Source organism: Pteronotus mesoamericanus, unplaced genomic scaffold (assembly GCF_021234165.1).
Source record: "Pteronotus mesoamericanus isolate MK-2021 breed Mesoamerican mustached bat unplaced genomic scaffold, CSHL_Meso_final contig_50, whole genome shotgun sequence".
In the NCBI taxonomy this organism is placed as follows: Eukaryota; Metazoa; Chordata; class Mammalia; order Chiroptera; family Mormoopidae; genus Pteronotus; species Pteronotus mesoamericanus.
Window position 1 is genome coordinate 24829266 of NW_026555186.1, and position 27124 is coordinate 24856389.

A 27124-nucleotide genomic window follows, 5' to 3' on the forward strand; every position below is an offset into this window, starting at 1 on the left:
AGCGTGTCACAAACCTCTAGAGCATGAACATAAAATATAGGTTTTAAAAAATTGTAAATAAAGGTGGTCCTGTCTTGAAATTCATTAGAGGTTATGTAGTTATTGAAAATAACAAAAAAATTCATTTTTACTTATAATAACAGAAATTTCAGTCTATAAGAATTATTAAACTTAGGTCTCTGGCAAAAAAGCAAACTTTAAAAACAATACCGAATTTTGTAGTTGCTGAATGTTGAAGGATTTATTTTATTTCAACATCTATTTGCATTTTCTTTTTTTTTTCTGCAATAGGAATATGTGTACTTCCTGGTGTTCGTTCAAAGGATAAAAGCCATATTCCTTTTAGCTCAGATAATGTCAGTCACGAAATTGTTCATGAATGTCAGGAGCTTTCTTTACCTGTCAGTAATATACCTCCTTCGTCATTAGAAGAAAACAAGATTGTATTGGAGGAACAAAGTTCTAAAGAAGAAATTGGTTTAATGGAGACAGTAAAGGAAAACGCTGTATCAACCAGGTTTATTTTGCTTTATTAAAATTATCATGTCTTTTCAGTTTCACTAACAAATATATAGTATTTAATTAAGTGCATTTAAACCATTAATTTAGTTAATAGCTTTGAATAATACTTGTATAAATAAATGTAAAGTAGGCAATGCTAATTTCTTACTCTTTATAGTAATGATTTGATTTTAGTTTAATGTTTTCCATATTAAAATTACTGCAATATGTGTGTCTTTGAAGCTTTAAAGAAATAGTTTTATGTTATAGTCTGTTTTACTGACATGGTCCAAATTCTCTTCCCTTCTCAAGATGTTTAATAAAGTTAGTACCATGTAATTTTATCATTAAGAAATGAAGCACAGAGACAGTGTGGCTCCTTAGAAGGTGGCACATAACTGTTCTAGGACTAGACTGAACATGTCTCTGTGAGAGAGAATTCTTAGACTGTTGACAAATTTCTCTTTTTTCCCCTTCTTTTTTAGGAATTCAGCTTCTGAAGTGACCAATAATTTGAGAATTAGAAGTAGATTCGCCAAACCTAAACCCAATCTTAAACAGATTTTAGGAACCAACAGATTTGGTGCCCGTCAGGAAGTTCCCTGTTTGTTTGTAAACAAAGGAAAAGAGGTGGAAATTCAAAGAGGTAAATTTCATTGTTCCCTTTCAAGTTACAAAATTACTTTGACACAAGAAATTGCATTAACATTTGAAATGCAATAGTCAGTTGTTAAACTTATTTTAACTTACAATTAATTTCAAACATGCAAAAAGTAGAATGAGCTATAAAATAAATGCCCATAAATCCACCAATTGGTTTCAGTAATTATTACCATTTTGCTGTATTTACTTGATCAAACTTTCTTTTTATATATTTTTTTCTGTGTGTGGTTATATATGAATACTCAAGCACACATTTCTTAGATATGCATACATGTGGCAAAAGACTACCCAAAAGGTATACAGTTTTAAAAACTCCCTCCTCCTTTGGTTCCCAGCCCTCTAATTTCACTTCTAGTGGTAAACTGCTCTTAACAGTTATTAGTGTAGACGTCCAGAAATGTTTTATACACATAAGCATCTAATGAGGGGGTGTATGTATACTCATACATCCATGTGTATGTTCCTTTCAGAAAGAATAAAAATATATGCTAACTGTACACTATTTAGCACTTTTTAAAATAATAAGTTTATTAATTCCTGTACCATATAAATCACCCATTTAAAATTTACAAATTAGTGGTGTTGGATACATCTACCAAAATTATATTAAACTTTGTATGCTATGTGTAGAAGATCTGGATAATTAGCATCTTTTCTCTGTTTTGGGATTCCTGATTTCTGGATTTCTCTTTCAACCAGCAGTTCGTATGGTTCAGTTAGTTAATTCCATTAGCTCTCTCATTATGCAGGCTCAAGTTACCTTTTCTATATAGAAGTAATTTTTTCCCCTTTGTGACATTCATTATTCTTTGTAGAGCAGCTCCTGCCCACCCCCCGGTACTTTTCCCGAGGTTGAGATAGCCTCAGACCTCATGTATATCCACCTCTAAACCTCGTGTTTGTGGGTTTAATTATACTGCTATTACCATAAAGTGGAGATACAGTTATCGTGCTAACCAGGATTGAAATATGTACAGTGCAGGATTCATTAATCCAAAAATCTCATTGGCCAGGACTACCCTTCTGCCCTGTGAATAAACTTGCTTTTTGGATTAGGAGGTGTTTGGAAGAGCCACTATATAGTGATCTGTCTTTGAAGAGTGAATTATGTTTCTAATGTGGAGACTTTAGCTGTACTATTTTGGACTATATCTTAAATGTTTTTTATTTAAGAAATGGAGAAGAATGCTTCTAAAGCAACAGGATTAGAAGATAAAAACCTTGGATCATTTGCAACAGCAGAGAGTAAGGAACAGAGCACATTGGCACATGTACATGGTATTGAAGAGACCAGTATTTTGCAGGAAGCAAGCATAACTGAAAGGTAAAAGATGAAAGATTGTGGGATTTGGTTTCTGTTCTTTTTCAACTATAACCATAAGCTGTAGCTGTAAGAATTTGATTTTTTTTTTAAAAAGGATTCTGTTGCATTAAATATAACATTCAAATTAAGAAAAACATTAAATTAGATAAATTTGACATACCTATCTGTAAATATTCTGTGGTTGTCTGCTTGATTCTAAATACATACTAAAACTCTAATACTAATTTCTCTTTCAGAAAGGAAGATAAACAGGGATCTCAAGAAGTTCAGATATTGTCATTTGCTCCAATTGTTCCCTCTGAGACAAGCTCCCACGCACTTGGTTTGGATAGGGGTCTTGGTGAGAGTTCTATTGGAGAATCCCTGAAAAAGGACTCAGATGGAGACAATGTGCTTAAATTTTGTGTGCCAGAGGTAAAGGAATAAAAAATATAACAAGAGGTGGCTAGGAGTTTGTTCCTCATTTAAAAATAATTAAGGTATAATATAAACACAATAAACTTCACCCTCTTTGGCGTGCAATTCTATAAGTTTTGACAAACATAATACAGTCATATGACTAATACATGAACAGTTTCCTCACCCCCCAAATTCTCCAGTGCCCTTTTTTAGTTACACCCTTCTTGCCACCACCCACAGCCCCTGGCAGCCACTGATATGTTTTGCCTTCACAAGAATGTACTGTGATAAAATTTTTACTGTGATTTAGCCTCTGGAGCACAGAGATAAACTGGCCAATACAGAACTATCATGACATAGCTAGGTATTGGCTAGTTTACTTCTTAGCCCCTAGATCTGGTAAGTTCATGTGCAGAGCAAGCATTTATTGAGATGTTATTGCATGTCCAACATTGTGTGAGATATGGGGGTACAAACTTGTGGGAAACCAAGGAGTAACCCAATAAACTCAGTCTGATAGGTGCTTTGAAAGAGAGTTGCACAAGACTGTAGGAGTGAGTGGTCCTCAACAAAATCCAGTGAAATCAATCTGTGTGAGAAGTAGGGCCCAGACATGAGCATTTGTATTTCATATTACCCAGGTTATTCTGATGCGCAGCCAGGACCGAGAGAGTGTTTGATCTGGAAGAACAAGTGTGAGTTTATTAGCTAAAGGGAGAGGAACATATATAAAGAACAAATGTGAAATAGCATGATATGTTTAGGGACTGCAAGAACTTATGAGGAATATAAAGGAGAAAGTGGTTAGAGATGATGTTAAATAGGTACCCTGGGGACAGATCATAAAAGGAATTTTTACTTTGAATTGCTGAGGAGTTTGGACTACATTCAAAGTTATGGGATTTTCCCACTCCCCACTTTCTTAAATTTTGAAATAATTTCGAACTTGGGGAAAAGTTCCAAGGATCTTACATAGAATTTATCAACACTTTACTGGGATATACTCATTGTTAACATTTTGCCTCATTTATTCTTCCTCTCTTGTCTATCTGTCTTGTTTTCCATCTCTACAGTGAGATACTTTTAAAAAACAAATGAAACATTTGAAAGCCAAGTTGTAGACATGAGCCTTTACCCACAAACACTCCAGCTTGTATCTGGAGAACAAGGACATTCTCAAACAGACAAATGGCAATGCTGTTGTCGTACTCAGTGTTAACATGCTGTCTAACATTGATTTAATAATATGTTGTGTAGAGTTCCAGTCAAGACTTTTACATTGCATTTGAGTTGTCATTTCTTCTTACTTTTAATGTAGAGTAGTTTTCTTGCTCTTTTCCCTCTTTTGTGAAACTGACATTTTAAGAGTCCAGGCTAGTCTCTACCTTTTGGATTTTTTAAAATGTTTCCTCATTGTTAGATTCAGGTAAACATTTTTTTTTAATTTTTGGGGGACCAGATTACTACATGTAAGATACTGTTTCTTCCTTTTGCATAACATTGGAAGACACAAAATATCAATTTGTCCTATTATTGGTGATGCTTGGCTGAAATGGTGTCTGCCAGATTGCTCCATTTCAGTAGCATCTTTTCTAATTAAGTAATTTGTCGAATGAAACCCAGCATCCTTGTACTTGGTAGTTTTAGTGTACATTGATGATTCTTGCCCGAGTCAGTCATTGTGGGTTGCTAAGTGAAAGCTTTAAAACAGGAGTCCCCAACCTTTTTGCCACCAGGGACCAGCAAAAATGGAAAACAATTTTTGCACAGTATGGGGGGTTTTTGGATGATTCAAGTGTACTACATTCAAGCTCCCCTCCTGCTGTGCGGCCTGGTTCCTAACAGGCCTAGACTGGTACCAGTCCGTAGCCCAGAGGTTGGGGACCTCTGCTTTAAGATACTAAACACTAGAGAATTATAATCACAATTGCATGTTAGAGAAAACAAAGTTCGCAGTTTTGTGAAAAAACCAATGGGAGGGAGCCATGCTGGAGGCAAGGAGACCATCTGGCCTTCATTGAGATGTCCCCTACTAATAGTCCTATGGCTGTTAGGAGGAGGATGCAGAGAGGTTGAGGGGTTTGCAGCTCCCTTTTCTGTTACTTCAAAAATCATTTCAGAGACTACACATACTGAGCAGTTTAGTCTGAATTCCTTTGTGTGTGTGTTATGTATGTTTATTTAAATTAATCTAAAGTTTATTGTTACAACTAAAAGTTTCCGAAAACTTCAAAAATTGCACATGGTTAAGTTGTTGAATTTTGAAGCAATAACTTCACTGTATGAAATTATTAGGAAAACTTTTTAAAACTGAGATTTGGTCAACTTCACTCTTTCCTTTTAATTTTTATGGCAGTGTACAACTAGTATACCAGAAGTCCAGCAAGAGAATGTAATCAATCCTCAAGATTTAACAGGTATGATAATCTGCTTCAATAAAGCATCATAAACCTAACAGTATGGTTTTTACACCCTGCCCCATATTTGACCTCAAATTAAAAAAAGAAACAACTTGAAGTATTTTGTGTATGGCTTTTGCTGCTTAAAATTATAAATCTTCATAGTGAATCATCTTTATTTATAAAATTACTTTTTTTTAGTGTAATCAGTTTTTATTCTTAGTGATAGTTGTTTTGAGATGTTTTACAAAGGAAATAAATTAATGATTCTCTGTTCTTTCATGGTTCAGTTTTTCATTATTAACTTTTAAACTTTGATAGTGAATCTAGTTGCTAACGTACATCATGATGGTGAGGATGAACAAGCATTCATTTTAACTCTGGTGGAAATTCCAACTAATACAGTAGAAGAATTTACGGACACTGCTACACAGCTAATGCCGAGCCCTTTACTGCCAGCGCCCATACTGGTCAAATCAGTGACTACAGAAGAAAAGGGTGACATGAGGTAAAGAATGAGCCAGACTCTTTTAGCTAGGAGGGAAGGTGCTTTATGGTTCAAATAGTGTTGATTGGAACCAACGTTATTTGTAATTGTCCTAGATATCTTACTTAGTAATTATGTGGTAAATTAGAGAAGAAATCATATATGTTTTTATCTGGTGAAGGTGTCATTTGAACGTCTAATACAATCTTCTGTATGAAACTTGTTCGGTAGTTTTTGTATTTTGAAAGCTAAAAACATTTAGCAGTCTGAACCATAAGATGGCACCTGTTAAAAGTATGATTACTTTGTAAACATTTATATATATTTTAAATTCTGAAATGAATATACACTCACCAAAAGTTGCAAAAACAGGAGAGAGGTAACATTTCTCTATGTTTTTGATAGTCATTCTAATTCTTAAGTTGTATTTTAACTGTCATAGATTCAGATGCTTAATTGTCTAATAAGTAACACTAGAAATTGAAGCCTTTTATATTAAGAAGAGATATTTTAGATTAAAATTTACCTTTACAGGCAAGGAAAACATTTTTTATACCTCAGATTTAATTCAATATTTGGAATTTAAGTTTAAGCCTTTAAGTATTAATGGAGCTCAAAACATTTTTGTGTTCATGGCCATGTTTATGTTAGTTATTTTGAAGCATTTTTGGCAGTTTTCATTGGAAAAGCTAGCTCAGCCTTTAACCTCAATAAAGTAACTTCTAATTCATTGTTTTAATATGTATGTATTTTGTATGCAGTATGTGTTTTCCAGTAACTTCAGTTGGTCAGAATGCCATGTGTCTATCTAATTCTGGAGGTGATGATTCTGAAAAGCCTTCTGATAATTTGGATTTTATATCTAGGAAGAGATTGCATTGTAGGCTTGATGAAAGTGACGGTGTTCCTCCTGCCAAAAAAGGTTCACTCGTTTCAAGAAACGATTGTCAAAAACATACTTCTGAGGTAAGAGAGCCTTCAAGTGGGATGGCCATATTACAACAGATCTATTTCTGTTTTTTCTTTTAGATTCTCTATATAAAGATAGTTCTAATACTTTTCACCATAAATAATTCAGGGAAAACTGGTTTTGTATTTCCATTTTCAACATGTTCTAAATGAAAATTGATGGGCATTAATCAGGAACTCTATTATCAGCTCTGTGTCATTAGCTAAAAAGATGCCAAAAGCATCATACAGATCTGGATCTTGGTTGTACTACTTAATAGTTGTGGGACATTAGGCAAGATACTCTCCGGTTGAGTTCTGCTGTCATGTAAAATGATGATAGTAATATTACCACCACCATTATTATAGTGCTTAAATTTTCATGTTGCTATAAGGAATAAAACCAGAACCCGTAAGGCCCTCTATTTATCTGGCTCATTTCTGTTTCCAGTCTTACCTTGTGCTAATCTCGGCCTCACTCTATAAACCATATTGGCCATCTTTTAGTTTCTCAGAGGCGTAATACTCCTTCATATCCCAGGGTATTTCTTTGAAGTCTCTTTTTCTGAAACATTCCCTTGCAAAATTTACTTCTTTTACCTCAATTTTCACTACCTTAGGGAAGCCTGATAATAATATGCAGATTTAGTCAGTATCCACTGTGCTGTATATTTCTCAGCACCCTCTGGTTTTTGTTTTGTGGAACTCATCATAATGTACAACATTATGTAACCACACTGTGGAAGTTAATTTAGAATCTATATTTTCAAAGGGACAGTTGAAGACCAGTAGTCCATAGATGATAGCAGACAACAGAGGCAGTGTATCTTTATATATCTGGTAGGTGAAAAATAGTTTCCCGTAATCATTATAATTTCTCTTATTATGAACATTTTTTTCATACTTTTTTTCTTTTCATATTCTTAAGAGCTATTTGTATTTTCTGTGAACTGACTCTGTATATTCCTTACCCATTTTTTAATTGGGTTGTTGATCTTTTTCTTATAGATTCGGAGGAACTCTGTTATGTTTGTCTGTGATAGGAGTTGCAAATATTTTTTCCCAGTTGGTTAATTGTCATTTGACTCTTCTTTATGTGGTTTCTCAATGCAGACTTTTTCGGTTAACTTTAATATGAACATTTTCAAACATTTAAAGGGGTACACAGGTTAGTATACTGTATCCCTATGTACTAATCACCTAATTTCAACAATTAGCATTTCATGCAGACATTGTATTGCTTTGTTTGATTTTAAAAATATATTTAATGACATGGAAAAAAGATCATAGAACATTACTATATGCAAAACTAAGTTTGGTTTTTAATATAGCCTTTAAAAAATGATAGATGTACATTGATGAAAAGTATCATGTCTAGGCTAATTTGTTATTTTTATTTTCTAAACTTTGTTTTCACATTTTAACAATAAAAATTGCTGATAAAAGTCAAAGTTATAAATTTAAATTCTAGAATACACAAATACTGCATTCAGATAGACTTATGAAAATTTTTAATTTTTTTTCATCAAATTTATCAGTCTTTGTATGTAATGGCTTCTGGTGATTATGTTATACGGTAAAAATCTACCTTGAGATTTATTATACATTCTTCTAGTTAATATTATTGATTTGTTTAGAATTTACTTTGGTGTTAGGAAGAGTGGAACCAACTTAATTTTCCCCAGATGCCTATGTGGTTGTTCCAGCACCATTTATTGAATAATTAATTTATTTTTCTCCACTTATTTAAAATTCCACTTTTATCAGATATTAAATTCCCATATGTATTTGGGTACATTCTTAAACTTTTCTTCTGCATTGATTCACCTATTTGCTCTGGAGCCAGTATCCCCCTGCTTTTTGAAAAATTTTTAAAAAATTTATTGATTTTAGAGAGAGGAAGGAAGGAAGGGGGAAGAGAGAGAGAAACATTAATTTGTTGTTTTACCTATTTATGCATTCATTGGTTGCTTCTTGTATGTGCCCTGACCAGAGATCGAACCCACAACTTTGGCATAGCGGGATGATGCTTTAACCAACTTAGCAACCCGGCCAGGGCCAGTATCACACTGTTTTAATTATTGTAGCTTTAAGTGTTTAAATATCTGAAAGGGATAGTCTCCCCACCTCCTAGCCGCTCCCCCCCCCGCCCCCCCACAGGCCATACAATTACTCTTCTGTTTTCAAGTTTTTCCTAGTTGCTTATTTGTTCTAAAGTTCATATCAGTTTTGGAATTAGCTTGTTCAGAACTTTAAAAAAAAATCCTATTGGTACTTGTATTAGGATATTACTTGAGAGAGTAACAGAGGGAAAATTGATGTCATAATTGTGACGTTGAATCTTCCCATCCAAAAACATGGTGTGTCTCAGTGGTACTTTAAGCTCTTCTTCATATTAAATCTGGTGCATTTTTTATTAGATTTTCCTAAGAATTTTATTTTATTTTTTGTTGCTATTATCATTTAGCTCTTTTCTACCTAAAGAGCTTACCAAATTCCCCTCATTGTATGCAGTAATTTTTCTGTTGACTCTCTTGGGTTCTCTAAGTAAACAGTTATATCATATGCAAATATAACTTTAATTCTTCTCTTCTACTTTTTATATCTTTAATTCCTTTCTCTTTTCTAATTATATTGACTAATATAACTCAGAAAATATCAGAACATATTTTTGATATTAGACTTTTTACAAAAATTCCTGACCTTAATGGGAATACTACCAGTATTTATGAAGTGGGATGGTGCTGGGTTTTGGTTGGCCATCATTGTATTACAGGGTTTCAAGAAAATGTCTCTCTATTCACCCTGACTGGTGTGGTTCAGTGAGTTGGCCATTGTACTGCAAACCAAAAGCCTGCAGGTTCAATTCCCTGGTCAGGACCACATGCCTGGATTGCTGGCCAGGTCCCAGGTTGGGGGCATACTAGAGGCAACTGATCACTATTTCTCTCCCTCCTTTTCCCTCTCTCTAAAAATAAATAAATAAGATCTTTAAAAAAATGTCTATTCAATTTTAAGTTGTTTTTTTCTTTTTTAAAGGATGAGTATTATTGGACGCTTTTCCTGCAAAAAGGAGCTGTATCATTTTTCTTTTCAGATCTGTTGAATTAATAGATTTCATAATATTGAATCATCTTTGCATTCCTGAAACAAACTCTACTGATTGTGATGTATTATTAGTCTTTTGATGTACTGCTGAATTATGTGTAATATTTCATTTGATATTTTTGCACTGATGTGAAAATGGTTAGTTGGTATCAATATTATGCTTGATTTATAAAAGGTGTTTGGAAGCTTTACCTCTTGTATTGTGCTCTGGAACAATTTCAATAACAGTAAAAATATCTTTTCAATAATAGTTTGGTAGAATTCCCCTAAGATATGCCTGACCCTAAAGCTTTCTGGGAGGTACATGTTTTCTATACTTAAAACAGAAAGAATGAAAGAAAATTAATTTTATTTGATAAATGGGTTTCTAATTTTTTTTGTAAATTTTCTTAAAACAGGTATGTTCAAAGGAATTAATAAATGTTTTTGAGGGAGCAGGTGAGTGAAATAAATTTTATTGCAATTACATATTCCTAAGTATTCCTGATTATTTTTTATGCATCTTCATCAAATTTGGGATTAAGCAGAGTCTTGCTAATTTATTATTATAAGTTTTTCTTCCTTGCTAAGATTTCAGTTTGGCACTTTGGTAGCCATAGAACTCTACTTTCTTCTTGCAATTAACAGAAAATTATGTGTCTACAGGATTCCTGAAAAAGCATGACAACTACATTTTAGGAATTAGAAACTTGAGTATAAAGGAGTTTTCACAGGTCCTTAGCTATACCCTCAGGTTAGAAAGTGATCACTTTGTTAGTTCCAGAAGTATTTATGGGGAAATGTTTTTTAGGTGTAAATATATTGATATGACTGTTATGTATCCGAATGAAGAAGCTGTTAACTTCAGCTTTTGACTAGTTATATTATCCTTAAGCATCCTGGTAACTCCACTAATTTATAATTCAGCTTACTCTTAGTAGGGCATGCTTATAATAAAATATCATGGATTTGTTTTTTTTCCTTCAAATTTTTCAATTCAGTTGGATGTATTAATTTCAAACTGTGTTCATTTGTTTTTTGTTTTGTTTTTTTTTAAGGGAAGTCTTACAAGGGACAAGATGTCTTTCCTACTTCAGAAAGCACACATATAACTTCAGAACCTCAGAAAGAGCAACTTGAACCAAGTCTTCAGAGTATAGGATCTAGACCTCTCGATAAAATAATGGATACACATGTAGAAAAGAATACAGCTCAGTTACCTCAGGATAAGATGATTGTGTCTGATAAGGAGGGAAGGACTTGTGCAGCTTCTAAGTTTGAACAAGTGGTTGGCATCACATCTTCAAAAACCCCACTATCCAGGTATCATGAGGAAATCTCCAATAAATGTTTCTCATTCTCCATTTCTCTCTTTTGGGATATATATATATATTTAAATAAATGACTAAACCCAGTACTAAGGATGGTATTTTAGAAAATAACCCTCTGTTGGTAAAGGGAAGGAAATATGGTAATATCAAACACTTTTGTAGGACTGTTTGAGATAAATATACATTCCCTATAACAAGAGCTTCACTTTTTAAGGGCTGAAACTTTGACTTTTTAGATAGAAAATCTTTAGAGTTTAGTATTGTGTACTTTGTTTTTCACATTGTCCATGGTTATTATTTTGATTATTATTTATTCTGTCATACAGTAGCTGCCAGCACAGATGTAGGTGACCTGAAGCATAGGGCTAACATCAGAAGTAGCTGTGGGTGTTGTTTTATTGAGGTCCCCAGATAATGTGTCCATTTTTCTCTCTTGTGGCATACCAAAAAGGGAAATCGTGGCTTTCTCCCTATGAGAGTGTTGAATGTAAGCCCAAAGCTAGCTTTTCACACGTTATTTTCCTTGTACTCTGGAAGCAAGCCTTCTGGGTTATGGATAATGACTAACTTGTCAGCCGTATTAAAATTATTAACATGTGTTGGTGAGTTGAAGAGGGGAGGATATATGCTAACCTCCATTAAAGAAAAGGTGGAGGGGAAGGACATGTGTAGCTTAAAAAGGCATATTTAATGAATGTATTATTTCATAATATAAACTACAGAAAATAAAGCTCAGCAATATCCTTTCTGGTCTTAGACATGTGCTGGATATAGAATGAGGGAGGCATCATGGAATTCTGGGTTAAAAACAGTTGAGGATCAGTGTTTTTTGTCTTAGAGATGTGCTGAATATGGAATGAGGGAGGCATCGTGGGGTTTTTGGTTAAAAATCAGTTGAGGGTCAGCAAATTTTTTTGGTATAGATAATTTAGTATATATTTTAGGCTTTGTGGCCAATAGTCTTCGTTTGCATTTGTAGTACAAAAGCAGTGGATTTAAATAGATGAGCATGGCTTTGTTCCAGTGAAACATTTATAGAATCAGGTGGTGAACTTCATTTTGCCTGTGGGCAATAGTTTGCTGACCTCTGCTCCATAGCTTTGCTTTTCAAAGTCTGGTCCTGGGACTAGTGGCATCATTTGACAACTTGTTAGAAATACAGAACTCAGGTCCCACCTCAGTCATAACTCAGTCATAGCTTTATTTTAATAAGATCCCCAGATGATTTGTATGCACTTTTTAGCTTGAGAAGTACTGCTATACAGTAAGCATTGACCTTTGTCACAAAATATATGTGATAGCATAGTGATATCAGTACTTAGCAGATGTGCTGATACCACTAATGTGGTATCATATATGTCATTTTAGGATTAATGGAAAGAAATTGGTATTAGGAATGTATCTTCCTGGATATTTTTAAAACACCTTTGTGTTTGCTTTTCTAGACCTGGCAGAAGACCCTTGGGATTTTTGTCTTTAATATGTTCAAAGAATAGTTTGGAGTCTGATGCACCAACTCAGGTTCATAGTAAGAAACGCCTAAAACCTCTTATACCTGTATCAAGAAAGAATTTGAAAAGATCTAAACCACTCAGTGAAGGCCAGAAAAAAATTCAAGAATCCTCTGATCTGCTTTCATCTCCAAGTGTTGATAATACTCAACCTGAGAATATTGGCAGTTCAGCAGCTCAGGTATGTGACACTGGCTTATTATTGTTCTTATAGAATGGATTGGGTATCAGACTCAGCTAGGAATAACATGGCAATTGTTATTATCATTTGGGTATCAGAAATGATGCAGAACAAACCCTGTCCATTTCCTCCACATCATACCCACCCCTCGCACCACTATACTGGAAGAAGATAAAGTGTTGAATTAGGAAGTTACAGCTAGTTTAGTACAGAGTCATTGAACTAGCCATAGGCACTTAATTGCCGTTTCTTTAAAGCAAGGATTCTTCTGATCCGTGGAAGCAAAACAGAGCAGTGCTTGCATTTTAATTGCTTTCAGAGAAATGTCCTTACACCCACAAAAATTCAAGAAACAGTAAAATTAGAATTTGGGTGTTTTATTTCTATGCATTCCAAAGCTGTACATATGGGAAGTATTGGGATAGAAAAATCTGTGAAGCTGTATCAAAGATTTAAACAAATATTGGGGTGACTTAGAATCTCAACAAACGCTGGTAACCTTTAATGGATAGGATGAGACTCAAAGGAAGGGGTACTTTTGTAAAAAATGTCTTTAAAATTTTAAAAATATTTTATATTATTTCCCAGAATTGTCTTCTGAGACCAAGATTTTTTGTCTTTATTATCATTGCCAAATTACTTTGGAGAGCAGTGCTATAATTACCACCAGTGTTCCAGTGCCAGTTTATTCACATTCTTGCCAGCATTAGATAATAACTCTTCAAAATAATTTTTTTAAATTTAATATAATGGTAGAGGGTGGACATGTGATTTCATTTGTTTCATTTGCATTTCTTTAGTTACCATTGACTTGATTTTTCCAATATATTTACTAGATATTTTATTGTTTTCCTTTTTTGTTCCTATCTTGCTAATTTATAGCTTTTGGGATCTAAGTGTTTTCTTACCAATTTGTGTGAAATTTTAAATTTTTTAAAATTATTATTTTTTATTTATTTATAAATTATTTTATTTTTTATGCTATTACAGTTGTCCCAATATTTCTGCTTTTGCCCCACCCACCCAGCCCATCGCCCACACCATTGTGCATGTCCATGAGTCATGTATGTTTGATCTATGGCTGCTATAGTCCCTATGCTGTCTTTTACAGACCCATGACTCTTCTATGACTACCAATTTGTACTTCATAATCCCTCTACCTTTTTCTCCCATTTCCCCAACCCCCTTCCCATCTGGCAACCACCAAAACATTCTCCTCTGTATAGAGATACAGATCTCCTCTGTTCTGCTTATTCATTTATTTTGTTTTTTTAGATTCAATTATTGATAGATATGTATATTAATTGCCATTTTATTGTTCATATTTTTGATTTTCTTAAAGAAGACTTTTTAACAATTCACATAATACTGGCTTCATGGTGATGAACTCTTTTAGCTTTTTCTTCTCTGGAAAGCTCTATTTGTCCTTCAATTCTAAATGACAGCTTTGCTGGGTACAGTAATTGTAATTTTTAGTTGCTGCTTTTCATGACCTTGAATATTTCTTGCTAATCCCTTCTAGCCTGTAAAATTTCTTTTGAGAAATCATCTGACAGTGTTATGGGAGCGCCCTTTCAGGTGACTAACTGCTTTTCTCTTGCTGCTTTTAAGATTCTCTCTTTGTCTTTAACCTTTGGTATTTTAATTATGGTGGTCTTGGTGTAGGCATCTTTGGGTTGCTCTTGTTTGGGACTCTCTGCTCTTCTTGGACTTGTATGTCTATTTCCTTTACCAAGTTAGGGAAATTTTCTCACATTTTTTCAAATAGGTTTTCTATTTCTTGCTCTCTCTTTTCTTCTGGAACCCCCATGATGTGAATGTGAGAATGCTTAAAGTTGTCCCAGAGGCTTCCTACACTCATTTTTTTTTTTAAATTCTTTTTTCTTTTTGCTGTTCTGATTATTTTTTTCTTCCTTATATTCAAAATTGCTGACTTGATTCTTGGCTACTGTTGTTTCCCTGTAAATTGTTATTTCACTTAGAGTATCCTTCATTTCTGACTGGATCTTTTTTATGCTGCTGAGGTTCTTACTAAGTTCACTGAGCATCCTTGAAACTGTTATTTTGAACTCTGCATGCAATACATCTTTTTGTCTCCATTTTGTTATTTTTCTGGAGTTTTATTCTGTTCCCTCATTTGGGCCATGGTTCTTTGTCTCCTCATTTTGTCAGCCTCCCTGTGTTTGTTTCTCTGCATAAGAGATAGGTGCTGCATCTCTCCCAGGCTTGGTAGAGTGGACTAATGTGGTAGATGTCCTTTAGGATTCATTGGCATATCCTCCCTTGTCACTCAAGCTGGGTACTTAAGGTACACTCACTGTGTGGGCTCTGTATACTTTCCTGTTGTAGTTGAGCCTTGATTGCCTTTATCACACTCAAAGTCAGCCACTTTCTGTGTTCTCTATGGTGTCACTCAGCATAAGCTTCAAAGTGATCTGCTGATGGCTGCCCCTTGTGCTGGGCTTGGAGGTACCCAGGTGTGAACAAGCTGTGAACCAAGACCAGCTGCTGCTAGGACCAGTCCTGGGGCCACTTAGTGAGAGAGATAGGCAGGGCTTGCTGAGACCGGGCGCTGCTAGTTAAAGAGAATTAGGAAAATCTGAAGCATGAGCCAAAAAAGCCATGTTTTGGAAAAACCTCTGGAGATGGTATGGGTAGGCTGAAAGTTGAGTGGGGCTTGGCCTCAGAGAATCACCGGGGTTGGGCAAACCATTGTGAGCCATGTTGATGGAGTCTGAGATATGGCACCTGCCTGCCAGCTCGAGGGTGGAGGGGCGGGGAGGGCTCAGAGGAGGAATGATGGCCTCTGCCAGATCTGTTTGGAAGAAAGCTGCCATCAGCTCTCACCCTGATGGTGGACAATTCAGTTCCTCCCCATGTCTCTGTTGCCTTTCAATCTGTTACCTGCTGGTGCTGGAGCTCACAGGGAGTGAGTTTGAGTAAGTCCACATGCAGGCTTTTTAAGAGAAACTGCCTGGGTGTGACTCCAAGCATTTCTCTATTACACGGCTTCAATCCCCACTGGTTTTACAGCCAGAAGTTTTGGGAACTTATCTTCCTGGCACTGGAACCCAGGGCTGGAGGGCCTGGTACAGGGTTGGGACCCCTTGCTCCTGAGATACCCCTCTCAGTTTTTATCTGCCACACATGGATGTGTGACCAGCCCATTCCGTATCTCGGCTCTTCCTACCAGTGTAATTTCTTCTTTAATTCTATATTTGTAGGACTTCATTTAGCTCGATTTTTGGCTGTTCTGAATGATGGTTGTTCTTCATTTGTAGTTTTGATGTGGTTGTGTGAGGAGGTGAGCCGTGTTTACCTATGCCGCCATCCTGTGTGTGAAATTTTTATGTGTGTAAAAAAGCCATGTACCTTCTAGCTCTTTGCTGCTACAAGTGGTTTTTCCAAGTTTATTTACTTTTACGATTCTTTGATTTTTTAAAAAATATACATAAGTTTCAAATGGTTAGTCAAATCCATTACTTTTTTCTTTGCAATTTCTTAAACTTTGCAATTGCTTTTATGATTGGGGAATTTTTATCCAGAGGTATAAAATTTTCAGTTTTAAAATTAATTCTAGTCATGGTTATTGACTTTGGTATAATGGTAGATATATTTGGTGTGTAGTGAGAGGCAAGAATCTAAACTAAATGTAATTTATAAATTCCTATTTTATTAGTTTTTGAAAAAGTAATATATTCTACATCTTAAAATTCATAATCTACAACAGAGTTTACAGTAAAATGCTTCCCTCATCTGTCCATTAGCTTCCTATTCCCCCTTTTGACAGATATATATTATTATCAGTTTTAGTTTTAATTTTCTAGAGATACTTTATGTATATACAAATAAAAACATTGTTCTTCTTTTTATATAAATAATAGCATATACCATTCTCGTCCATGCCGCTTTCACCTTACAGTATGCCTTGGAGATCGCTGCAAAGCTGTAGATAAAGAGCTTCCTTCTTCATTGTCTTGCTTTCTTTTTAAAAAGTTTAAATTATACTTTATTTTGAGATCACTGTAGATTCACATCAATTGTAAAAACTAATACAGAGAAGTCCCAGTGTATACCCTTTATCCAATTTTCCCCAACGGTAGCATCTTTTAAACATATGGTACAGTATCACAATCAGGATACTGATGTTGCTGCAGTAAGATACAGAATAGTTTTGTTACCACAAGGAACCTTTATGTTGCCCTTTTATACACACACCCACTTCTATCCACCCTATCCCGACTCCCTCCTTAACTTCTAGAAACCTATTCTCCATTAAATTTGTCATTCCAAAGAAGTGATGTACATGGCATTTAATATACTGTTGTGTAAATGGAATCATACATTTGGAATTGGCTTCTTTTCACTAAAATAGTTCTCTCCAGAGTCATCCAAATGGTTTGTTTATTCCTTTTTCTTGCTGAATAGTATTCCATAATGTCGATGTACCAGTTTTTTTAATCCATTTAGCCATTGAAGGACGTCGGGGTTGTTTTCAGTTTTTGGCTATTATGAATAAAACTGCTACAGAACATTTGTATTCAAGTATTTGTTTTCATTTTTTAGCAAGAGTGTTGTCCTTATTTTTAATGACATAAGGTTCCATTGTTTGTATATACTATAAAGTAATATTGGCCTCATACTGGTAGACATTTAGGTTATTCCTAATTATTTGCTATTTCAAACAATGTAGTAATAGCTAAATTACAAATGGGCCATTTTATACATTTTCTGTAGGTTAAATTTCCTAGAAATAGAATTGCAGGTCAAAAGGAATGATTATTCTTTTGACAGATATTGGCTGATAGTCCTCCATAGGGATTATATGAATTTCTATTATTTGAAAAAAAGTAATTTTAGTCCTGGCTGGTGTGGCTCAGTCAATTGAGTGCTGGCCTGCGAACCAAAGGGTCGCTGGTTTGATTCCCTGTCAGGGCACATGCCTGGGTTGTGGGCCAGGTCCCCAGTAGGGGGTGTGCGAGAGTCAACCACACATTTATGTTTCCCTATCTCCCTTCCCTTCCTCCTCTAAAAATAGATAAATAAAATCTTTAAAAGAAAATATTTTTAGTGTTTTTTTAAAAAATGTTTTGTTTCCCCCCCCTCCGCTTCCCTCACCTCTGCTTCCCTTCCCTCCTCCCCTTTTAGAGAGAGGGTAAAGGAGGGAGAAAGAGAGGGAGAGAAACATCAATGTGTGGTTGCCTCTCGAGTGCCCCCGTACTGGGGACCTAGCCCACCACCCAGGCATGTGCCCTGACTGGGGAAAAAAACGGCGACTCTTTGGCTCACAGGCCAGCACTCAGTCCACTGAGCCACACTAGCCAGGGTTTTTTTTTGTTTTGTTTTTTAAAATTTTTAACTTTTATTGAAACATTGATATGTTGTTCCACCTATTTTTGTACTCATTGGTTGGTTCTTGTATGTGCCCTGACTGGGGATTGAACCGGAAACTTTGTTGTATGTGGATGACTCTCTAACCAACTGAGGTACCCAGCCAAGGCTTAGTTTCTATTCTTATCAGCAGTAGATGAGAAGGCCTTTTTCTTCACATGGAAAATATATTAACACTTTTTTTCTACTTTTATCATTCTTCATGGATTTAAGGAACATGTATGAATGAGGTTGAACATCTCTTTGTGTATTTGAATCATTTATGCTTTTTCTCTGATCCATCTGTTCATATCATTTGACTTTACAAAGAATTGGGTTATTAGTCGTTTTCATACTGATTTGTAGACGTTCTTATTGTATTAAGGAACACCCTTTGTGATATAGGTTGCAGATACCTTTTTTTTTTTTTTAAAGTGGAGTACCTAGGATTTGGACCCAGGTCTGTCTCTAGTACCCTCGCTCTTTTTTTTTTTTTTTTTTTTTTAAGATTTATTTATTTAGAGAGAGAGAGGAAGAGAGGGAGAAAGAGGGAGAGAAACATCAGTGTGTGGTTGCCTCTCATGTGCTCCCTACTGGGGACCTGGCCTGCAACTGAGGCATGTTCCCTGACTAGGAATTGAATTGGCAACTCTTTGGGTCGCTGGCTGGCGCTCAGTCCACTGAGCCACCCCAGGCAGGGCAGGTTGCAGATATTTTTTACCCCTGTATGTCATTCATCTTTTGATTTTGTGTATGGTGGTTTTTGCCATGCAGACATTTTTTATTTTACATAGATGAATTTCTCAATAATTTATGGCTTCTGAAAGACACTCCCTTTTCCCCATTCCAGGGTTCTAAAAGTTTTCCCATGGTGTTGTATAGTAGATTAAAAAAAAAATGTTTTCACATTTAAATCTTTTGACCCATGTAGAATTTATTTTGGTGAGGTATAAGCCTAACATTTTTTTTTTCTGAGATGATTATACAATTGTCCACCATCATTTATTGAATAATACATCTTTTCTCATTTTCTTTTTGGAAACATCATTTTTATCAGATACTAAATTACCAACCATGTGTCGGGGATATTTCTGGTCTTGTATTTAATTGATATATGTGTCTGTTTCTGTCTGATATTATGCTATCTTAGTTTTTTATAGATTATAGGTATGGTAATTTTTGATAGTTTTGCTTTTATTTCTTATGATTCCTTTGGGTAATGTTCTGTTTCGTGGGTCTGTTTATTTTTATACTGGTTATTAAAATGTTTTCATTATACACTTAATAATGATATGTTTTTCTATTATGTTAAATATTTTTCATGGAAATTAAGGTGATATAATGGATCATGGATACACTACAATTAACCTGATCATGCCTAGTGTTGTTTATTTGTTGATTCCAATTTTTTATTTTAACTAATGCTACCAAAATTATCTTATTCATTAAACTCTGTGTTTAGGATTATTTCCTTAATATAATAGCATAGAAATAAGTATGAACATATTTAAATCTCTTAATAATATCCTATATTGCTTTTCAAATATATCAATTTTGACTACCACTACCAATATATAAATGTTATATTACATACTTATTTTTATTACCTTTTTAGGTTTCTTGTGATCGTTCCTTACAGAAAGAAGAAGGTAAAAGTGTCCAAAGCCAGGCACTTGAAGAAGAGCCATCCACAGTCTCTGAGTATTTCTTTAGTGATATCTTTATTGAAGTGGATGAAACAGAATGAAAGTTTTGTTGTTGTTTTTTTTTAATTCTAGAATTTCCAGAGTCAATTATATTAACAGAACTGTATTTAGAAAAAAGCATCATGTCTCTTTTTCTTTATATTGATTTTGACTATTTAATGAGCTTGATTTGAAGTTTTTTATAATCAGTGGGAAATATTGCTGAGGTTCCTTTCATTCTGATTAATTCAGCATTTTGGAACTACCAAGCATTTAGGTTTGCTTTCTCAGAAATAGCAACTCCTGTTTACATTTTGACTATTCCTGTACTGGAAACACATGGACAGTTTGGAATGTTGTGAGTGGATAAATGTCTCTGTATAAATCACAGTGCTTACATATTTGGAGGTGAATTGTATTTAACATTTAGCAAACTACTTTTGTGAAGGTTTTTGTTTGTTTGTTTGGATTTTTTCTTTGGGTGATTAAGGCCTTTTCACTTGCCTCTAAGCATATGAAAGTAAATTGTTAAAAACTTTTCTATCATCAGCTATTTGACTGACTGAAAAATATGTATTTTTCTAATTCATGTTAACATTAGTCCTAATTGAAAGAACTAGTATTTAAACTTATTTATAAAAATGAAACATCAAAAAGCTTATTTATTTTTAAATTTTTTATTTAAAAGAATATTCAGTTTTAATTATTTTCACCCCTCAGAATATGGGTAAAGAAGGCAGTAACAATTTTGTTTGTCTCCTTTCCCTCTTAAATTTAAAGCTATTGAAAGTGATATAACAAAGTATTTGGATAGTGTATATGTTTTGAATACATTTTTCTCATAGATTTAGTATATTGACTTTGTACTGTGAATATTTTGTTTTTTTTTCTTATTTCTTGGATAATCTCAGGATTTGTATGGGGAAAAAAAACCCTTTCCTTCATTTATGAGGCAACTTTTCATACAAAACCAGTCTCCATTACACACACACACACACACACACACACACACACACACGTGTACACACACATACATTCCTTTTTTTGAAAACCAGTTTCTTGATAGTTTCCCTCCCCCCCATCAAATTCTGCTTAAGGAACACTTAGGCCTTTAAGTACAGAAGATAATTACGATATTCAAAACAGAAAATAAGATAATAAGATTATTAATTCAGTGATTATGAATTTAAGTTGTTTTCAATGTTGTAATTTACATATGTAATTCTGTTATTCACCCAAGCAAATCTTTGGTGTGGTTCAAATTAAACTTCTCAAAAAAGCATATTTATCCTCAGTTGATAATACATTAGGTTGGGAGTCAGAAACATTTTTTGCAAAATATTTTTCAGTTTGTGGGCCAGATGACCTCTGTGGCAACTACTCAACTTTGTCATTTCAGTTGAAAACAGCCAGATAGTATAAATGATGGATGTGGCTGGATTGTGCTTTTAGTTTGACCTTCTACATGAGACAGTAGATTTCTTACCTTAAGGTGCTGACGTCTTTACCTATGAGATATTTGTCATTGAAGTTGTAGTTGTGCCTAACAAAGCTGTTGATTGTATTATGGAATGATCAGTATTTCAAAGGGAAGTTATTTTTAATGTCTAGATTATTGTGTTTATATATTGAAAAAAATAGTGGACAATTTTCAGGTTCATTAGTAAAATAGGATATGGCTCAGGAGGACGTACAACAGTAATCCTAACTTCTTGAAAGAATTGATATTAGAGCATTTGTTCTTCATTTTCTTAAAGTGAAATTTAACTTTTTTTTTTTTTTTTGCTATAAAGGAGGATCTATAAATCTGAGTGGAAATCTCTATAAGTATACATTTATTTATTTCATGTGCTCACAAGAATCATGCTAGTAAATCACATTGCTATTTTAATGCCCTGTTTTTAGACATTTTTAAACAACTCATTCTAAAAGGTTTCTTTCATTTGATTAATGTTGATTTGGGTGTTAGGTTACCACAACTAAACTATTATTTTATTTCTTGTATAATATTTATGTTTTAACTTTGTTAATGTTTGTCTCTTGTTCACCTACAGTGAATTAATTTTATAAGAGTTGTAAGTTCTTACTGTGTAAATAATTTTATTTTGGGGGCATTTATTGTATTAGAAACTCAAGTCACCCAGCCAAATTACCCTACTATTATATACTTAAAACTAATCTTGAAGAAAGAGAAACTTAATCAGTGTATTTATTTACCTTTTAAGGTGGAAAGACTTGTTCATACCTGTATTTAATCTATTCATGTAAAGATGATGTTGGGAAAAATTTGTATTTTACGAATCTTAAAGGAGATATAATTAAAGGCCTTTATTTTTTTCTTGACTTTCCTCCTGAACACTTACATCTTAGCAAATGGTGAACATGACAATTTAAGAGCCTAATTTGTTGGTAAATGTTTGAGGCACAGATAAAAATATGAATATTCACTGTTTACCACTATATTATTTGAAATAGAAGTGACAATGTGTATCTTGCTTGAAGAAGTCTTTGACAAAAAAGCAAAATGTCACTTGTAAATTTTCTTGTTTTAAAGAAAGCAGTTATGTTCTACAGATATAAATTATGTAAATAAATGTTATTTTATACTATTTTCGTTGTGTCCTTTTCTTAATGTTACCCAAAACAAGTAGTCATGTACAGCTGATACTTATTTTCTTCCTTCCATAAAAATACAGTACAGTCATCCCTTGGTATTAGTGGGGATTGTTTCTAGGACCCCGCCGTGGGTAACAAAATCTAAAGATACTCAAGTCCCTATGTAAAATGGCATATTATTTGCATATAACCTGTACACATCCTACGGTATACTTTAAGTCATCTTGAGATTATTTATAATTCATAACACATAGTATTAATGGTAACCAAAGCAAGTAGTTTTTTATTTCTTAACCCTTAAGTTTGTGGCCTGCCTATTTACATATTTTTTGACCGTGGTATTCTGCACAGTAATGAGCCTTGGTGTAAGCCTGCCTGTTTCCTGTCCCCACATTCATGCTGCTGGGCACTTCATGGGCTTTTTTAAATATACTCATTTCCTTCCCTTCTATTATCATTCCCATCCCTTCTGGAAAATGTTCTTGATCAGGAACAAGGTAAGGATGTCCACTTTTGCTGCTTCTGTTCAGCATAGTATTGGAAGTTCTAGGCAGAGCAATTAGGCAAAATAAGAAATAAATGGCATCAAAAATGGAAAGGAAGAAGTAAAATTATCTCTGTTCATAGATGGTATATGTAGAAAACCCTAAATATTCCCCACTAAAACTCCTGTTAGAACTAGTAAGTGAATTCAGTAAAGTAGCAAGAGACAAAGTCAACACGCACAAATCAGCTGCATTTCTATACACTAGTAAGCTAAAAAAGAAAATCACAAGAACAATTCCATTAACAACAGCACTTTAAAAGAGTAAAATACAAAAAAGAATAAAATAGGAATTAACCACAGAAGTGAAATCCTTGCACAATGAAAACTACGAAACATTGCTGAAAGAAATCAAGACATACATAAATGGAAACATCCCTTGTTCGTGGATTAGAAGACAATATCGTTAAGATGTCTGTACTATCCAGTGCAATCAGTAGATTTAATGCAATTCCTATCAAACCCCTGTTGATATTTTCTGCCAAAGTAGAAAAACTGATCCTAAAATTAATATGGACTTTCAAGGGACCCCTAATGGGGGCAAGGGGAAGCAAATAAAAGAGCAGCAAAGCAGGAATGCTCACACTTCAAAACTTATTTCAAATCTACGGTAATCAACTGTGTGGTACTGGCATAAAGACAGACACTTAGACCAATGGAATAGGATATGAACCCAGTATGGTCAAATGATTTTTGGAAAGAGAGGCAAGACTATCCAATGGGAGGAAGGGAAAGGACAGATTCAAAGATGGTGTTAAGGAAATTGGGTATCCAATACAAAAGAATAAAGTTGGATCCTTGTATAATACTGCATACAAAAATCATATCAAAGACTAAAATGGACTAGATAATTTTTTCCTCATTGTGCAGTGGGTGAAGGATTGTGAGGATGCCCAGATTTGTTATTGGTAAAGTTTTAGAAGTAAATTAAGTTGTATTGGGTTGGCAAAAAAGTCAACCCAGTATTTTTCTGTAAAGGACACATTTTTCACTTTCACCAATACCTTAATTGATTTGGGTATTTTGTGTATGTCAGCTATTTCCCATGTGATATAATGTTGATTGTTCTCATTGTCTCGATTTGATGTCAATCAACTTCAACTGGTCTACCCAACCATGGAGCATTGTCCAGCGAGAAGTCTCCAGCACACAACTTTCCAAACTACTTCAGACAGGTTCGATCAGTCACAGCACCTTCTCCATACACTGCAGAAATCTTTTTTTACGTTTCAAGTTGCGTTTTTTACATTTCTTGAAATAATAAAATATGCTGAAAATGTTGCTTATTTTCTTCCATCTTCAATGTTAAAATGGCTACACAAAAATTCACAAATTTTTGTTTTTTTAAATGCACACTGATAAGACAGCTATCATAATACAATCTAACAAAACTTTTAAATGAAGTTAAAAACAAGTAAACACTACTAGAGCTATCTTACAGAAAAAAACAGGTAAATGTTTTGGCCAGCCCAACACCACATTTAAGTTGCAATTTATTACTATTAAAGTTTTTATTGTTGTTTACTTGTTTATGATCTTCCCACACTATAAAAGAAGGCACTTTGTTCTACACCGTGTCCCCAGCGCCAGAAGAGCACCTGACGCAGGAGTCATTGAAATTTTTTGCTGAATGAATAAATGTATCCTTTAAAATTTTCTTAGGGAAGCTTAATGTCTGTTCAGTTTCCGGCTCACATAGAATGAACTTTTTCAAGCTTTGAAATGCCCTTTTTATTAGCAGAAGAGGAAGAAAACAATAGAAAATAAACGAGTCCTAGTCCAAGGAATGTCAATGGCAGGTCACTACCCTGTGCCTGAGCAGGCCGGCTGCAGAAGGATCGCTCCGCCCCTTGACTCGCAGTGCTCCTGGGCTCGCGATAGGACAGGGTCTCGCAAGGCTGCTCTTCTATCCCTTATTGGCTGTTTGGGGGGCGTGGTGCGCAGTGCCTACCAATCCCGGGCGACGCGTCCACGCCCGTGCCAGGGCTGGTCTGGGACTCCGGGAGGTTCCAGGTGGTTTGGGGCTGCAAGAACCCGAGCTGGGCATAACGCGAAGCGGAGAAGCGAGAGGAAACGGCACCTGTTCCGGGTGGGCAGCTCTCTTGTGTGCCTCGCTCGTTCTGTGGCCGCTGACATGTGGGCCACCTTGAGGTTAGCCCCGTGGCGGTGCGCCTGCGCTGCTGCCCTGCGGCCGCGCGCCTATCACGGGGACTCGGTGGCCACGCTGGGCACCCAGCCGGACTTGAGCTCAGCCGTCTACCAGGTAGGCTGGGGGAGCGGCCCGGGCCTGGAGCCCCCGGGCGGAGTCTGTGATTTCCTCTTCCACCCGTCAGCTAGTGCAGGGCCTGCGGGACTAGATGCTGACCGGACTGGGAAGCAGGTGGACAACACTTTTAACAGTTGCTGTTCTTTTCTCTGGAGCCTCAGTCATGATTCTGGGACTCACTAAGAAGTCTTAAAGATTGAAAAAAAATACCCAAATAAAATACATTTTAGTTTACTTTTAGCATTGACACTGTTTTGTGTATCATTGAAATTAGTGATTCTCAAAACCTGGCTTAGCATTGTCAGTTGGGGAGCTTGTTGAATATACAGCTGCTCTAAGCCTCACCCCGGACCTTTTGGCGTTTACATGCTTAATGAGGTTCTAGGGGCGTGGCAGCAGCCAGATTTGGGAACCACTGGCCTAGGACCACTAACCTTGGAAGTTGTTCTTCTCAGACTTTAGTTAAAATGGTTATGTTAATAGAAAATATCCCATCCCATAGTATTTTTGAATGTTTTTTTTTTTTTTCCCCCCCCTGAACTGGGAGCAGTTACAAGTTCAAAGAAACAACTTGGAGCTTCTAGAATCTCAGAGCTGGAAATCTTAAGTGGGGACAGGTTTTGTCTCCTCAGTGGCCTGTTTTCTCAAGGCCTCCTTGCTCAGCTCCAGCCTTGCGGCCCTCTTGCCTATCGGCAAGGCTACAGTCCCTGAAACCAGGCGGGACCGTACCCAACATCCAGCTATTATGTCTGAGTTCCAAAAGGACACCCTCATCTGCTTGTCTTCTTTTTAAGGAGCCTTTCTAAAAGCCATACTTTCTGTCTGTATTTCATTGGATAGAATTTAGTCCCACAGCCACACCTGTCTACATAAGAAGGCCAGGATATGTTACTTTTCCAGCTGGGCTTGTTGCCGCCTTGAGTAAAATTGGGATTCCATTATCAAGGACGATGGGAAGAATGGGCATGAATACACAGCTGATACTGTCTGCCACGTATAACAGATATCGTGGAGAGAGTGGGTGTGTTCTTAAGTTGTGTTGGATGTTAAAAGAGTTCACTTAGGTGTACCCGTATCTCCTGACACCTCCAGCTACAAGTAGTAAACTTTGATGCAAAAAACCCATAAAAGAGAACAAAACATAAAGCCATACTTTGGATGGAGATGGTACATAGGGGCCCAACCACAATCCAGTTTCTCCCTGCCTAGTGTTCCTAGTCGCTCATGTTAGACCAGTAATATGTACTGTCTGTTCTCACTTCTCCCACCGCTATGTGCTTTAGCAAGGCTTGGTAGTGACGGTTTTCTTGATTTTTTAATGGGAGGATAGCTTAGCCAGGGTAAAGATTTCTTGCATAACCAGCTTTAGCTTTGATTGCTATTGTTCTAAATGGGCAACATCATGGGCTATAGTGATTGTACGCTGGGGTTTATGTGTACTTTAAGTAGAGACCTACTTGTTTGCTCTGTATGTGTGTGACCTGTTTTGAGCTTTGGTGCCCGTGGTTTGAAAAGTTGTCAGGATAGTGGCAGGTAGGATGCAGAAGGGAGGTAGGGGTGGGGAGAAGGAATAAAATACTGACGGCACACCAGAATCCCATAAACCTTTAGATGATGTGCAAGGGAAGGACTTGCTAAAGGGTACTGTGGGGATGCATTTAGCACATCTTTGTTGTCTTGAAATGTTCTGTTTATCCCATGGAAAAATCTGTGGGACAAACAACATTTCAGGACAAAAGATGGTAGAACTTATATTTTAGAAAAGACTTAAGAAATATATCAGCCAGTTGTGGGTATGTAGCTTCCCATAGA

The 27124-nt window shown here is 35.5% G+C and overlaps 2 protein-coding genes across 6 annotated transcripts in view; both read left to right on the forward strand.

Annotated features, from left to right (window-relative positions):
- BDP1 (B double prime 1, subunit of RNA polymerase III transcription initiation factor IIIB) overlaps positions 1-22441 on the forward strand; it is a 90939-nt gene extending 68498 nt beyond the window's left edge. For 3 of the 5 annotated variants that reach the window (XM_054578474.1, XM_054578476.1, XM_054578475.1), the window contains exons 29-39: positions 292-517; positions 987-1147; positions 2338-2488; positions 2725-2902; positions 5244-5304; positions 5608-5794; positions 6535-6739; positions 10228-10267; positions 10867-11131; positions 12585-12831; positions 19817-22441. In XM_054578474.1, coding sequence (XP_054434449.1) covers positions 292-517; positions 987-1147; positions 2338-2488; positions 2725-2902; positions 5244-5304; positions 5608-5794; positions 6535-6739; positions 10228-10267; positions 10867-11131; positions 12585-12831; positions 19817-19948 — 1853 coding nt within the window. In that variant the 3' untranslated portion in view covers positions 19949-22441. Of the gene's footprint in view, positions 1-291; positions 518-986; positions 1148-2337; positions 2489-2724; positions 2903-5243; positions 5305-5607; positions 5795-6534; positions 6740-10227; positions 10268-10866; positions 11132-12584; positions 12832-19816 lie in introns of those variants that run through there. The other 2 variants (XM_054578477.1, XM_054578478.1) reach the window with 2 other exon arrangements.
- Positions 22442-24994: 2553 nt separating this feature from the next.
- Positions 24995-27124, forward strand: part of MCCC2 (methylcrotonyl-CoA carboxylase subunit 2) — a 53394-nt gene continuing 51264 nt past the window's right edge. The window contains exon 1 of the mRNA XM_054578479.1: positions 24995-25309. Coding sequence (XP_054434454.1) covers positions 25181-25309 — 129 coding nt within the window. The 5' untranslated portion in view covers positions 24995-25180. The remainder of the gene's footprint in view (positions 25310-27124) is intronic.